Genomic DNA, 15,136 nt, shown 5'->3' with positions numbered 1-15,136 from the left:
TAATACACTGGCAATATCCATTAATTTTTAATTTAATTCAGGCAGTAAATAACAGAAACAAATCTGAGATATTGTAACCTGCTGTTAAAGATTTTTTCTAATGAGGTTAAACTTTTATTTCCCTGGGTAACTTTGCTGATATTAAACAATCTCAGCTTCAGAAGGGAAAGGCAGAGCTGAGAAGACAGCACCAGGTCAAAAATGAAAGGTGCTAACATTAAAATTCAAATATGCATGTATCAGGGTCTAAATCTACTATATGAAGGATCAAATAAGGCCAGTAGTAGCTGTTAGTTGTGGTATAACTTGGGCAAAGACTATTTCATGATAGCAGAACACAGTCTTCCGAGTGGGCCTGTTAACTGGTGAAGTCTCAGACACTAAACTGATCAGTTTCTGCACTTTCTCTGTCTCACTCTACCAGGTACGACTTTGTGGAGATAGAGGACCCGATTGAGAAGACCATCCTGGGTCGCTGGTGTGGGTCACAGTCAGTACCAGCTAGTCACACTTCCAAAGGCAGTCAGATCAGGATCCACTTCATCTCTGATGAGTACTTCCCCTCTGAGCCAGGATTCTGCATCCACTACTCCCTTCTGCCTGTGGTACGTATAGTATCAATTTGCACTGTGAGTAGTTGAGAGCCAAGCTGTCATTAGCTTTTCTCTGCTTCTATCTCCAACTTTAGGGAGTTCACATGGCAGTAAGAAATGCCTCTCCATGCAAGCACAATTGCATTAATTTGCTTGTTACATAACATGGTGTCTTAATTTGCAATCATCCATTTCTGCTTATCTGTACTGAGGTTTTAAGCACCACTGGGGAGAAATTATGTTTGAGCACTCTGGAACATCTGGCACCTGTACTATCATTTATTATTTAGTTATGAAGATACACACAAACAGCTCTTACACTTATACACAGACAAAACTGTCATGACTGTGGTGAGTACAACCAAGTTGCCAACGTAAAGGTATGGTCACCATTACAAAAATAGATCTACCTATCTATTAGTTCTAAAACGTTAGACAGCACACAACAAATCAAAATATATTCCATTCAAATGGTTTCAAACTCAGATTTTCTCATTTTCTGTGACTAGTATTGTTTCCCTTTTTAAGCAACCAAAGTGGTATGTTCTATACTGTTGTACATAAAACCATACAGCCTCTGAACCAGTACTGTATCTATGGATACAGTCAGATGAATCTGACAGATGGGGTGTCTCAGTGTCACTGACGGCATTGCTTGAGACTGAGATGGAGAAAATAAGTGGTTACACATTCACAAAGAGGTTCTTTGACCTGGAGGGATTCATTCAAGCCCCTGAAATGAAAGTCGGAATTAAGAGATAAAAGTGCTTTTTCAGTAGCGAATTGTCAACCTGCTGTCCGTCTGTTTCATTTTCTGTTTGAGTTTTATCATCATGCCATGGTAGTTCAAAAGTAATACCCCTTTTATGTGTTCTTATAGTACCCCACTTCACAAAGCTATCCATGTTATTTAGGACTGAAATATATTTCTGGCAACAAAACACAACAAGGACTGGGGTCCCTTCACTGGTGTTTTCCTAAAGATTATAATCACTAGTTCCATCCCTCACTAATCTTTCTTTCTGTTCACCTTATAGACTTTTGGCAGATACTTATCCAATAAAATGAAGGGTGTGTGGATAGCATAAGCTTAAGCTCATTCAATACATCATCAGCTTTGCTAAAGCCCAGTGGACATATTTTAACTTGTATCCTTTGTTACTTAGAACCATGGCAATCATCACGACAAGATATGACATGAAAGGACTGAAACCATGCTCTGGATGAATAAAGAGACAATTAATGGCAATCCTTGTTTCCTAATGGTTTGTGGCTCTAGTTAGAACCTTATATCCGTTACAGTAACAATATGGCAACTGGTTGGCGTTAGCCAGCAAGCTAGGCTATTCCCACAGAACGAAAGCGGGGTGGGGAGGGGGGGTATTGAAGTGCAACTATGTACAACGTGCTAATCTGACAACCCAGCTGTATTCTAACGTTAACATAGCTATCCTTATTAGCTATGCTCCTTAGGTGCTTGCTAATAACTTTTTAGAAAGTGGGTCTACGATTATACCCATTTTCCATCCATCCATCCATCGTCAACCGCTTATCCTGCGTACAGGGTCTCGGGGTATACCCATTTTAAATATAAAAAAAAACAATTGAAAATCAAAATGTGGCAGCCAACCTTGATATTGTGGCCGCCACAAATAAATCAGTGTATGGTAAAAACTAACATTAATGTTTCATTTATATAGCTAGCTATCAGAAGACATCCCTATGCATATTCATGCCTACAAATCTCTGATTTGTCAGTTGTTTCAAAACTAAGGAGAGCAACCATCTATGATATCAAGACCCAGTTGAATTGTTGAACAAAATGTGGACAGTGATTCAGAGGTCAAGACACAATGTCCACACTGGACATTGCTACTTGTTCTTTGACTCCATCAGTGAGATAGGGCAATTTTGCCTCCAACAAATGCTAAGTATTAGTGTTAGAAAATACTTCTGTGTCTGCGTACTTCTAGCCATCTTTATCTTGGTCCATCCTGTTAATATTGCTCATTCTTCTTCACTGTCTTGCTTTTTTGTCCTGTCCTGTTTTTTAGACCACACACACACACACACACACACACACACACACACACACACACACACACACACACACACACACACACACAGAATCCCTTCGTTGCCCTGACAAAATCCTGGAGATAAACTGAAGAGATGACTGCCATGTTTTAACCTGTCATGTTTTAGTTCTTTTCTCTTGCTTTAAGTAAACAGCTCCACTCCTCATTAATCCCTAATGGCCAGCGGCGCTGTGAAATCTGACAAGCACAAATAGGCAACTGAGGTCACTGAGGGTGCTCTATATTCTCTCTGTAACAAAAGCTTTTTTGTTCTTTTATTCTTCATACATGTAATTATTGCATTCAGCCTTCGCCCTTAAAATCCAAAACACCATTGTTGATAGCAGCACTAACTGATATGCTGAAAACATCTCATGCAAAGTATCAAAGCTGTATTTATCAAGATAAAGATGTCTTAAAAGTGAAAAGTCAATCATTACATATAGCCTACTTGCTCCCTGTAGTAAATACATTTAGCTGAATTACTGCAGACTGCTAAATTACTGAGAAAAATTCTCCAGGAATGATCGTTTTCATGTTAGGAAGGAAGATATGAAATAGACTGCAGTAATTTGTGATGTTAAAGCCACAAGCATGGCCTTGTTTTATTTAATGGAGATGAATTCATCCAATGACATTATTAAAAGCAGTTACTCAATACCAAAATCCATGAAGCTGAAGAAAGTGTCCTCTCATGATCAATATTCACTGGATTTTTTTATTTGAGCAGCAGTCCTGTGCTATTGTAAATTCTTCAAATTGGACCATGTACATTCTATGGTGTTGTTTTGTAGACGTTTTACACATTAATCATCTTAATAATTAGGTCGGGTATCATTTGAAATTTATTTCTTGAAGTTCCATACCCAGCTCTCATTTATCTTGTTAGCTACATTATATAATTCTATGCTGTATGTTGTAGCTTTAAAAAACGTGAGATGTTGTGAAATATTTTAATTTGAAAGTAAAACACCCCAAAAAAACTGTGGTTGTTTTGGTATTTAAAAGTCAAATTGAACTATTTTGCAGTAGAATGAAACTGCGGTGTTCAAATGTCTGTCACTAACTATATGATGGAACAAGAGCCCGGGTTTGTCTTTCATTTTCCAACTCTAGAAGGTGCGGAAACCATGTGGGGAAATGGGAAGCTTTTGCCTCTGCACATTCAGTCTGGCTTCCCTTTGAACTTTCCTCAGGGTTGAACAGCAGCACTGTGTTTCCTCTGTGGTCAACCAACAGCTACTGGAACCTCATGCCACGCAGGGGCCAGCACTTTAGTTTATATTTAAACAAGCAATAATTTCTCCCCACCACTTCCATCGAATGGAAGGGGTAAAAAAATAAGACCCGGTCTGTAATTCACAGGAAAAGATTTTAGGAAAAGTGAAAGGGTCGAGGCAATGAGGTTGTTAAAACATGGAACAGAGAGAGTGTGTTGAATGGCGTGTGAGGGGTGTTGAGTGGTGGGTCAAAGGAGCAAACAAAACATACATCATTGTATCTGTGAGGTCCCAATTCAGAATTAAAGTCCACTGCTACCCAGGCAAGAAGATTGTTCAACCAGCTTTGTTTATTTTAATGGAGTGAAGAGAGTTTCACTCACACGGACTTGAATAGAGGGAGCTATGAAGTAAGGAATAAAATTCTAGTTAAAGCAGATGGTAATGACTAGCAAAGCCATGCAGGAGACTTACCGTTGGCATGATGACATTGAAGTCTGTTTTTACACCAACCTCAATTACAGTGTGTTGCATTTAGTGAGTGAAAATAACACTTTTTTCACAGACAACCGACCTTGTTGCTTACTCAAAGCTCTCTTGTGCAAGGAAGTGGTTTGCGACTCCATGTAAAAGAGAAGATATTGTTTTTCAGAGCTCTCCCAAGATGCTATTTCAGAATTTTCATCTCAACATAGTTAGCTGAACCTGTCATTTTAGTTACCAGAAATAAGAGCATGTGGTTGTCCTGTGAAAGAACAAAGAGAGCTGGAAATGAGGTAATCACAGCTTGAAAATGAGGTTATTTCTTGAGGGGCAGGGGGTTCAGAGAGTTTGACAATAATAGGAGGTATGTTACAAGCTTTCACCTTTGATTCTGTCTTAGGACATCTGGGAGAATGAAAACACATTCAGCTTTTACCATTTAAAAGCTGCTCATATTGATGTGATGTTCACAGTTGCACATATTTTGGAACATTGGTTCAAACGTACAAACACTGAGTCTCTAATTTCAACTTTCAGCCTGCCTGGGTCTGCTGGCTCAGATATATTTTCATAAAAGATTGACATAAACTGCAACTAACAGTTAACTCCTTTTCTTAAGCCAACTAAAGACTATAAAATGCCAGTATATGTTTGAGTTTTATACCTTGAGTCTAAATTTCAAACAGCAAGTTGTTCCTAAGGTCAAATAATTGTAATTTGAGCTTTTAGAGTCTGTAATTTAGTGCTAGATAGTTTGAAATCGTTATCAGAATCCTGTATTTTCCCTGCCATGTAGAAATAAGGAATGCATCTCCAAATGTGCGTAACATCATGTTGTTCTGTTATATACTGCAAAATGTCTTACATACAGAAGACCTAATTCTTAACTACACAATGTTAGCCATCTCAGCTATATTTTAACTGTGGACAGGTTTGTGCAGCGGTGTTCATGAGAGAGAGAGGGAGGTAGCGAGCGAGCGAGAGGAGATGCTGCATGAATACGATTTTAAATACACCTAGTAAAAAATAAATAAAATCAATAACGGTCAGTGTTGATAATTGTCCCATATAATCAATATTAATCAATAAAATAGAAAATCAATAATAGTCAGCATTGATAATTGTCCCATATAATCAATATTAATCAATAAAATAGAAAATCTATAGCGGTCAGCTTTGATAATTATCACACTTCACTACCACCCCTCTTCATACCCAAACAAAGCAGTCGCTCCTGACTTTATTAACTAATATCATATTCATAACAGCAGCAAGGAGTATGTTTTTTACAAAACATTTAACATAACGACACCGGCTAAAAAAATAAAAAAATAAAGCTAGTAAAACCCGACTTTTGAACTACTGTCATTCTGCACATGTAGCCTGTTTATAAGAGCAGTATTCAGTATTTTTACAAAACATTACGTTAACGCCACTCTCTCCAACGAGTCCAAGCATCAGTGACAGTAGCTGCTGGAGTTTCTTTGTGTATGTGTCACGTTGCTGTGCTGCTTCAGCAGATGCTTCAATAAATTAAATGAAGCATTGTTCCCAGTTGAAAGCGTTTACAATAGACAACAATGTTCTTTGCATCTTAGACTGTCAGACAATAATGGCAGTAGTTACTTACAACTGTGGAAAGAACACCTCTCTCCCTCGTTCTCCTTTCTTCCTTTAGTTTTTGGCTATCAGCGGACATAAACAACAAAGTCCAGTGCTGCTCAGCTGCCGCACAGTCGCACATTCATGTAAAGGATGATGCGTTCAGTAACGCAGTAACGCTGCCAACTTGGATTAGTAACTGCAATAATATTACTGTTTTACAAAAGAAATCCATTGCACTACTAGTTACTGGGAAAAATAATAATATTACAGTAACGCGTTACTGCCCAACACGTTTGTCAACTTATTCAATCCAATACTGTAAGTATTCATGCATAAAATCCTTGATGTGAAACTTGACACATGGACACTCCTTTGAATTCATGCCAGCTAGAACTTGGTGGTCCATTTAAGTACTTTGTTCATGAATCTTAAATGGGAGGTCTCATCTGCTACTCATAGCTTTATTTACACCATCTTGATGTGTCTCTGAAGGATTGCTTGGCTTCTCTAATTGAAGCTGAGCTTGCAGAGCGTCGCTAATTGGGAGAGTGTTGCACCGTCAACATTCACAAGCTGTTAATGGCTTCCAGTCCACGCTTTTAGCTACTTCCAAAGCTCAACTAATAAGAATCACAGCTTTTATCTTTTCTCTGGAAATACAGCTCCGCTCAGAGAAATGACTATTCAGTTTAATCTTACTTATATTTCTGTGAGCCTTTATGACCAGTCCTTTTTCCACAAATATTCTTTTCACATTTGTGTCTGTTTATCTCGGTAGGTGCCAAATAAACCAAAGATATGTTCAGTGGTTGTGAAGGCAGCCTCATTAGAATGAGTCAAATCTGTGGCATGAGCACAGCTGCGCATCAGCTGTATTTTTGTAGCCTGTGGTGCAGCCATGTCAAACCACTGGCATCTTATTTTAAAGTCTACGCCAATGTGACTTGGATTTTGAGTTTATTGCATGGACTTATGCAGTCAATAAATCTTATGGTTGTTTCCTGTGTAACACCTATTATTCAGTGTAAAAATCCCAAAACACTTGTGTTTTTTCTGATTAATTGCCTGTACTTTGCCTTCTGTCTACTTGAGGTAAAAAAAGGACTATATCTGTCTTAAATATTGCTGTTGGCTCTACTGGGGATTGATATAGGTAATGTGAAAAAAACACTTCCAGTAATTACAATAATTTTACTTACAATAAAATATATAAGCCATTTGATGGATAACTTTAAGTAGTAAATAAGAATCAAAACACAAAATTCTCACTGGATTCCTTTCTAATTAACCCCTATAAGTCATCAAAGGGAAGATACAGATTCCTGGAATCATTTTTTTCAAACATTCTTTTCAAACATTTCTGCCTCACCAAAGGCTTAACGACCCAGCTGTCACAATGTTACCTTTTACATGTCAGTCACATAAGATTAGAGGGACAAGCAAGCTGACATGTTGGACAAATGCAGCGTTACAGGACTGAAAGGTTTAACAGATTAGCCTCCTCTCTCATGGGAAGACCAACACCCCAGGTATCAATCTTCTCTGTGACTGCATGCTGTAGCCTGGAGGGCTGGGAGCTTAAAACAAATAACACTACCGTCTATGGGAGAAGGTGACAGCAATGTGGCCATGTCTGAAAACGTAATTCACATTTACCTCTCAACTTCAGTGCATGGAACAATTTCAGATATAGTCAATGTCATACGTACCTTGTTGGAGTTCAGATGTATGGTGACCTTCCTATTTTTTCCCACCCAGATAATATAAGTGTGTTATATGTTATATGCAGGAAGACAGTCTATCTGGAAGACAAGAAAATATTTTAGCATTGCTTTGTAGAAAACAATTACTGCTGAAATTTATGAATATATATGCATTAAACATTTAATTTCCTGCATTCTGATGAAATTTTCTGCACCAATTTCCTTTCCTACAATAATTTATGGTGGAAATTATTTTATTTATGTAAAAGGGAAACAAAATTCAGGTGGCAGTTGAAAATCTAAAAATATAAGAGAACGGAAAACTTGGCCAAAAAGAAACTGTGTCAAGAAGTAAAGTTACTGACTGGTTTGTGCGCATTTTGGGGTCATTTTATAATTAGTACTTTGATTTTTTTTTGTGCAAATTGACTTGTCTCAAATCATTTTCATTTGTTATGTAACATTTCTGGTTGCAAGCCATACAGAACATTTTTAACAAATGCTTTCAAAAAGTGGTGGGGACAAAATCGGCCACCTTTTTGGGTGGTGGGGACATGACCCCATAAGTCCCCGGTGTAAACAACACCGATGCAGACACCTTTTTATCCTGTCAACGTTAGCCTACCCTACATGTAGGCTACTGTGCTGCCTCTGGTCTCCATAAATGAACAATTTGCTTAGCTAATAGTATTGGTTAATAACAGTGGGCAAAGTTATAAAATTGGCAACATACTGTATCTGACAGGACAGTTAATATTGTAAGATAGCTTACTTCTGTCTTACATCATAATTGGAAGAAAAATTTGAAAAATGGACATTATACAAGACTCAAAATGGCCACATTGGAACAGAGCTACAAATAAATCCATGAACAGGACTGTATGAATGATGGGGACAATATATAAAATATATATATATACAGTACATATGGAAAAGTGTTGCTCCAATGCATTGTCCAGATTGGGAATGCTTTGCCAAATTTCTTCAGCTCTAGTCACAACTCTTCCACACATTACCAGGTCCAACACATAAAGTTTAAATTGGGCCTCATCTGACCTAGACTGTCATGATTTCTGTTTATCTCAATTCAAGTCCAAACCACTGTCGCATTTAATGAGCCTGAACCCAATTTAAACCCATTTACAAGGACATAAAATGTACTATTGTAGAGTCAAACTCTCCTTTTTTCACCTCAACAGTTTTTAACATTGTAGAAATACAACACATCTTATCACTGCTGACAAAGTTGTTCCTTCTGTGTAATTTTACTGTTTCGGTACCTAGAGCAAAGTAAATGTCACAGAAAATGGCTACTCTGTAAAAATCCTGAGGCAGTTTGTGCAATGAGGTGGTTTTGGGTATGGAAGCTATAGCATATATATATAACTAACTAACTTACTTTTCGGTAAAACTTTATAAGACAGCCCTGATTTACAGGGTAATTTCTTTGTATGAATAAATCGCAGGCTGTGTTATCAAGTGTTACCAACTTTTTCAGTGAACAGGTCCATCAAAAGTTGAAGTTAATGAAAGCAGGACCATCTCATTCATTTTCCTGTTGTAACCCTATAGGTAAATACTATTTACTGAATAAATTACTTTTCATTCATGTGTGTCTCTCTATCTCATCTGCTGGTATTCCTACAGAGTGTATCAGAACCCGAAGTCCCTGCAGTTCTCCCTCCATCCCTGCAGGGTATTGAGGAGTTGTCAGAGGCTGTGGCAGGGCTGACCACTGTGGAAGAGGTCATGAAGTATCTGGAGCCAGAGCGATGGCAGGTGGATATGGAGGAGTTGTACAAACCTACATGGCATGTGCTGGGGAAATCTTTTATCCATAATAAGAAAGCCAGAGGTAGGACATTTTTAACATGTACATTACAATTAAATTAAATGAAAAAGTTGAGATACAATAATTTACAAATGCCACTGAATATAAATTCAAACTACTACTAAAAGTGTAATTTGTGTTATAAAAACATGTGAGAACTGCAAACCGAAGTCCAGTTGCCATTGACTTTAACCTTCTTTGGATAACTATGACCTGGATCACTGAGAACCTTCATTGACATTGAGAACTGCAAAGTTTGTTTCGAGAGAAAATGATTCTGATAATGTCTTCTCTGTGTCTTTGAGGAGGAGTTGATCTTAATCTATTAAGGGAGGAAGTTCGACTGTACAGCTGCACTCCACGCAACTTCTCTGTGTCCTTGCGTGAGGAGCTAAAGAGGACAGATGTCATTTTCTGGCCAACCTGCCTCCTGGTGAAACGCTGTGGTGGAAACTGTGCCTGCTGCTCCCACCGCTGCTACGACTGCCAGTGTGTTCCCACCAGGGTCACAAAGAAATACCATGAAGTAAATATCAATTTGATCATTAAAGGGTTAGGGTTATTTATTTACAGTATTTGAATATTTTAATTAATACTAGTTTTAATTATTGCTAGAATCAAACATTTTAGAGGATAAATTTATATACAGGTGCTGGTTATATAATCAGAAAAAAAGTATATATATCATCAAAAAGTTGATTTATTTCAGTAATTCCATTCAAAAAGTGAAACTTGGATATTATATTCATTACACAGACTGATATATTTCAAATGTTTATTTCATTTAATTGTGATGATTATAACTGACAACTAATGAAAATCCCAAATTCAGTATATTCGAAAATTTGAATATTACTTAAGACCAATACTAAAAAAGGATTTTTAGAAATGTTGGCCAACTGAAAAGTATGAACATGAAAAGTATGACCATGTACAGCACTCAATACTAAGTTGGGGCTGCTTTTGCCTGAATTACTGCAGCAATGCGGCGTGGCATGGAGTCGATCAGTCTGTGGCACTGCTCAGGTGTTATGAGAGCCCAGGTTGCTCTGATAGTGGCCTTCAGCGTGGATTCTGTGCCTCTCCTGTCTTCCTCCAGACTCTGGGACCTTGATTTCCAAAGGAAATGCAACATTTACTTTCATCAGAGAACATAACTTTGGACCACTCAGCAGCAGTCCAGTCCTTTTTGTCTTTAGCCCAGGCGAGATGCTTCTGACGCTGTGTCTTGTTCAAGAGGCTTGACACAAGGAATGCGACAGCTGAAACCCATGTCTTGCATACATCTGTGCGTGCTGGTTCTTGAAGCACTGACTCCAGCTGCAGTCCACTCTTTGTGAATCTCCCCCACATTTTTGAATGGCTTTTGTTTCACAATCCTCTCCAGGGTGCGGTTATCCCTATTGCTTGTACATTTTTTTCTACCACATCTTTTCCTTCCCTTCGCCTCTCTATTAATGTGCTTGGACACAGAGCTCTGTGAACAGCCAGCCTCTTTAGCAATGACCTTTTGTGTCTTGCCCTCCTTGTGCTAGTCGTCTTTTGGACAGCTGTCAAGTCAGCACTCTTCCCCATGATTGTGTAGCCTACAGAACTAGACTGAGAGACCATTTAAAGGCCTTTGCAGGTGTTTTGAGTTTATTAGCTGATTAGAGTGTGGCACCAGGTGTCTTCAATATTGAACCTTTTCACAATATTCTAATTTTCTGAGACTTACTTTACTGATTTTGGGGTTTTCATTAGTTGTTATAATCATCAAAATTAAAATGAATGAACACTTGAAATATATCAGTCTGTGTGGAATGAATGTATACATTATACAAGTTTCACTTTTTGAATGGGATTACTGAAATAAATCAACTTTTTTGATGATATTCTAATTATATGACCAGCACCTGTATATATTGAAATGGGTTTTACATTTAGACTGGATTTTAAAAATCCAGCTTTGGTTAGGTCTTTAATCAGTTAAAAAAAACATTCATTCAGCATCAAAGCAACTCTTTGTATGGAATATTAAAGAAAGTGGTAATTTCTCATGATCAGCAGTAGCCTCTGCTCTGCTCTAAGAAAACAGAGCAAAGTGATATCCAAAGAAACCCAACCAGTAGCAGAATATCCAATGACAAAAACCATCATAATGTACAGATTTTATGAAACTTGCAAAATCACAGCGCATTTTAACAAGATATCTCAAAGTCAAAGACAAAGGGAAACAGCAGGTTATCACAGTTTACTATATTCAAAGGAATCTAGAGCTTTTCCCCCACTGGCAAGAAAGACTAGGATTGGCAATGTTGATTGATCCCTCTGTACAGTTTAATATTTACCCTTGCACTAACCTTAGACCAAATATCAACTTTACATACAAGATAATGTCATGAAAAAAACATTGAATTTTTACCTTATGCCGGGCTCTAAGAAAAGCAATCTTGACACTACAGTGCAAAATACTACAATAATTGTATTTCTTTGTCAGTTTAACACTTGGCTTTGGATTAATTTTATTGCCAGTCACCTGAATGGCTTGGGAAATTAGATTTGAAAGCTAGAAATGTAAGCATCTGATTAGATTATCTTTTTTTGTGAAATGGGCCATAACGGTCAATTTTGTCCTTCAGTGAAAAGAATCCTCAAAACCAAATGTTTTCAAAAAGTATTTACACAAACTGGTTTCATTTTTGAATACCATAACCACTGAGCATGTTTTAAATGAAGTGTTTGATGTCCAGCTGTTAACTAAAACATCCTCATTTTTGACAGGTTCTGCTGTTGAAACACCGAAGCGGTGGCAGAGGCCTGCAGAAGTCCATGACTGATGTTCCCTTGGAGCACCATGAGGAGTGTGCCTGTGTGTGTAAAGATGACTGGGACTGACCTCAGACATGTGTAATAGCTGCCACTGGAATCACACAGAACGTTGAATGAACCTCTGTCGTTGATGCAATGTTCTATTTCTCATCCACTTCCACTGGAAGCTAACAAGATTCTCCCTTCATCCTGTTGTCCTTTCGCTAATTGGATTATCGAGAACAGACTGGAATCTAATAAATCTCCTGGATGGATTTGACTGCTGTGGAATACTAATAGTGTACTCTGAGTGCATTTTAGAGAGACAAAAAGTAACTGGAGCAGATTTGGACTATTACCTATGTGCTCTGAACACTATATTCTTCAGCTCCTCAGAGATAAGAACAGTGAGGCATTTTGCCTCTTCTTGGGGTCTTTTTTAAAGTTCAGCCAGCATGGGCTGATACTGTCTTGGAACATGGGAGAGTATGTACTTAAAAGTGAGTTGGCTCCAGTTGCCATGCTCCCCCTGCCCCTCAATTATTACCATCAAGGCATAGAAAGGTGCATTTTAATGAGCAGTTTTCCTTTGCTCCTCTCTGTTTTTACCACAGATTTAATTTGTGGTGAAACAGAGCCATATCATTGCTGAAATGCCCTGCTAATAAGACTGTATTATGTGTAAATATTTCATTTACATTTCTTTTCTGTACTATCGTGACTTTTCTACCAAAGATTCTCAAGGAGAGGATGAACTTGGACATGTAGAATCAGTTAGCAGTTGTTCATTACAACTCTTCATTCGACCCATCTCAGCAATGTCAAATCTGCTTGCTTCAGGAATGCCTAGCGTCAAGCAATTCTTGCTACATTTCGTATTGCTCATATTAAATATTTATTTGTTTAATTAAAGTGGAGTTTAGGTCCAAAATGTCTTGTTTGCTACATGTGTCACTGTACGGTAGTATTAGCCTCCAGTTTTCATTGTTAGTCATTTTACATTGTGCCATGGATGTTTTCCATTTTCTGTATGCCAAAGTTATTCATCTTTACTTTTGCAATAACTGTATGTGTTTTTCATTGTGCTGAACATCAAAAATAAATTCTTCCATTTCTAATTGGAGGGCCATTACTTGGGCCTGGTTAACAGTGAAAAATCTCAACAGAGAAGATAGAAAAGATTATTTTAAATTAACAATAGTAAAACCATTTCCAAATCATTGCATTTACCTTAGTCCTAAAGCAAAGATTCCCACTGCTGGACATGAGTTTAAAGATGTCGCTGGCAGAAATGATGGTAATATTTGTAAAAAAAAAATTTAAAAAACACTGTTAAATAAAGTAGTTTGAGAGGTTGTCTGTGAAGTATAGAAGCTCAATGTATATCTTTCTGCAATTCAAATAGGGTGAAAAGCATTGGAGAAATGTGACTCAAGAACCCAACCCTCCAGTGTAACAGTCATATGTGCAATATATTCCTCTTAGCAAAATCAGCAACATCACATAGTAAGTATATAAGGTTTAAATGAATGAGCTGTGGGGGAGGATATAAATTTACATGGGGTATGTTGCCTTAAATTATTAATCAGATTTTCTTTCAACATAAATGGGATTTAATAACAGTATTTCTCTCTAATTGCAGTTTACAAGTACTTTACAGAAAATCCACAACTAGGGTAAAACATACAATAACTGGGCTGAACGATTAATCGTTTTCAAATCCAAATTGCGATGTGAAAGAACATATCTAATTGTGAAGATGGTGATTAAAATGTAGGTTAATTATACAACACATCTGACCCGTTTTAAACAGTCATGCAGTTACAAATTCTTTCTGTTGTCATCCTTGTGACAGACTTGCTAACCAGTCACAAGCGCCATACGCCTCCTGTTATGGCCCTACTCACCAGAGTGGGCACGGGGCGTATACATTTTACAACAATAAACAAAATTCGAGGAAAATTTGGGATAATGGCATCAGGCGAACTGACACAGGCAGCAGCTGTGCCACGATTGTGTCCGGTGTCAACTCACACTAAAGTGTTTCAGCAGCGGAGAGTTTAGTCTGCCCTACGTTGTTTACGGGTGATTCTGTGTGCTTCAACTATCGATGACAGCTTTCTGTAGGCCCGTTCCGCTCTGTGCACAGCTACGCCCACATGGAGCATTTCAGAATAAGAGTGTTTTGCCTGCCTGAATTTACTGACTTGTTCAGATTTTGTTAATTTGTTCAGTTGCCCTTGCTTTTTGTGTTTCTCCTATGGTTAAGTAGGCTATGTTTTGTCCGTTTTTTGATGATACGAGTGTGCACAGCTTTTTTTTGCCATTGTTTTATTTGTGCAATGTGCACACCTAATAATCTACAGTACAGAATTCAGGCCATTAGGTTTTAATGTTTTAACTTCAACATAGTATCATCTGCAAAGAAAAAAATTTATGATGTTTCCAAGTTGCCACATCCCACTTAAATATCCAGATTTGTCCTGATGGGATTCTTCAATGCCTCAATAATGCACCAAAATCACACTAAAGGGGCTCACATTGCGCCATATTTGTAACTGTGTAATTTCGAACTTGTAGGATTGCAAGCAAACCATTAAACCTAAATAGTAAGCACTTTTCTCCTAAGCCTTATCTATTTTTTTTCTGGATTTCACAAGCTCCTTATCAAACACTGAGCAGTGTTGTTCATTCTCCCCTCGGCCATCAGGTCACTCAGGAGGAGGTTCTCATTTGTCCATCTCACGCTGCTGTCCTGGACAATTATTCTGATCTAATGTGCGCCCTGGCAGGCATCTGCGGTGACGCCAGATGCTACTGCATAAACCCACCG

At 37.9% G+C, this 15,136-nt stretch overlaps 1 protein-coding gene across 2 annotated transcripts in view; it reads left to right on the top strand.

Moving 5' to 3' along the window:
* The window catches only part of pdgfc (platelet derived growth factor c), a 50,570-nt gene extending 36,614 nt beyond the window's left edge, over positions 1 to 13,956 (top strand). Inside the window, exons 3-6 of one of the 2 annotated variants that reach the window (XM_038699862.1) lie at positions 425 to 605; positions 9,330 to 9,537; positions 9,819 to 10,039; positions 12,277 to 13,956. In XM_038699862.1, coding sequence (XP_038555790.1) covers positions 425 to 605; positions 9,330 to 9,537; positions 9,819 to 10,039; positions 12,277 to 12,390 — 724 coding nt within the window. In that variant the 3' untranslated portion in view covers positions 12,391 to 13,956. The remainder of the gene's footprint in view (positions 1 to 424; positions 606 to 9,329; positions 9,538 to 9,818; positions 10,040 to 12,276) is intronic. The other variant, XM_038699863.1, reaches the window with a different exon arrangement.
* Positions 13,957 to 15,136: the final 1,180 nt, after the last annotated feature.

The sequence above is a fragment of the Micropterus salmoides genome, unplaced genomic scaffold (genome assembly GCF_014851395.1).
Source record: "Micropterus salmoides isolate LMB-PRFRI ecotype aquatic unplaced genomic scaffold, ASM1485139v1 Ms_hic_scaffold_5, whole genome shotgun sequence".
Taxonomy (NCBI): Eukaryota; Metazoa; Chordata; class Actinopteri; order Centrarchiformes; family Centrarchidae; genus Micropterus; species Micropterus salmoides.
This window is presented reverse-complemented; position numbering and strand designations above follow the sequence as displayed.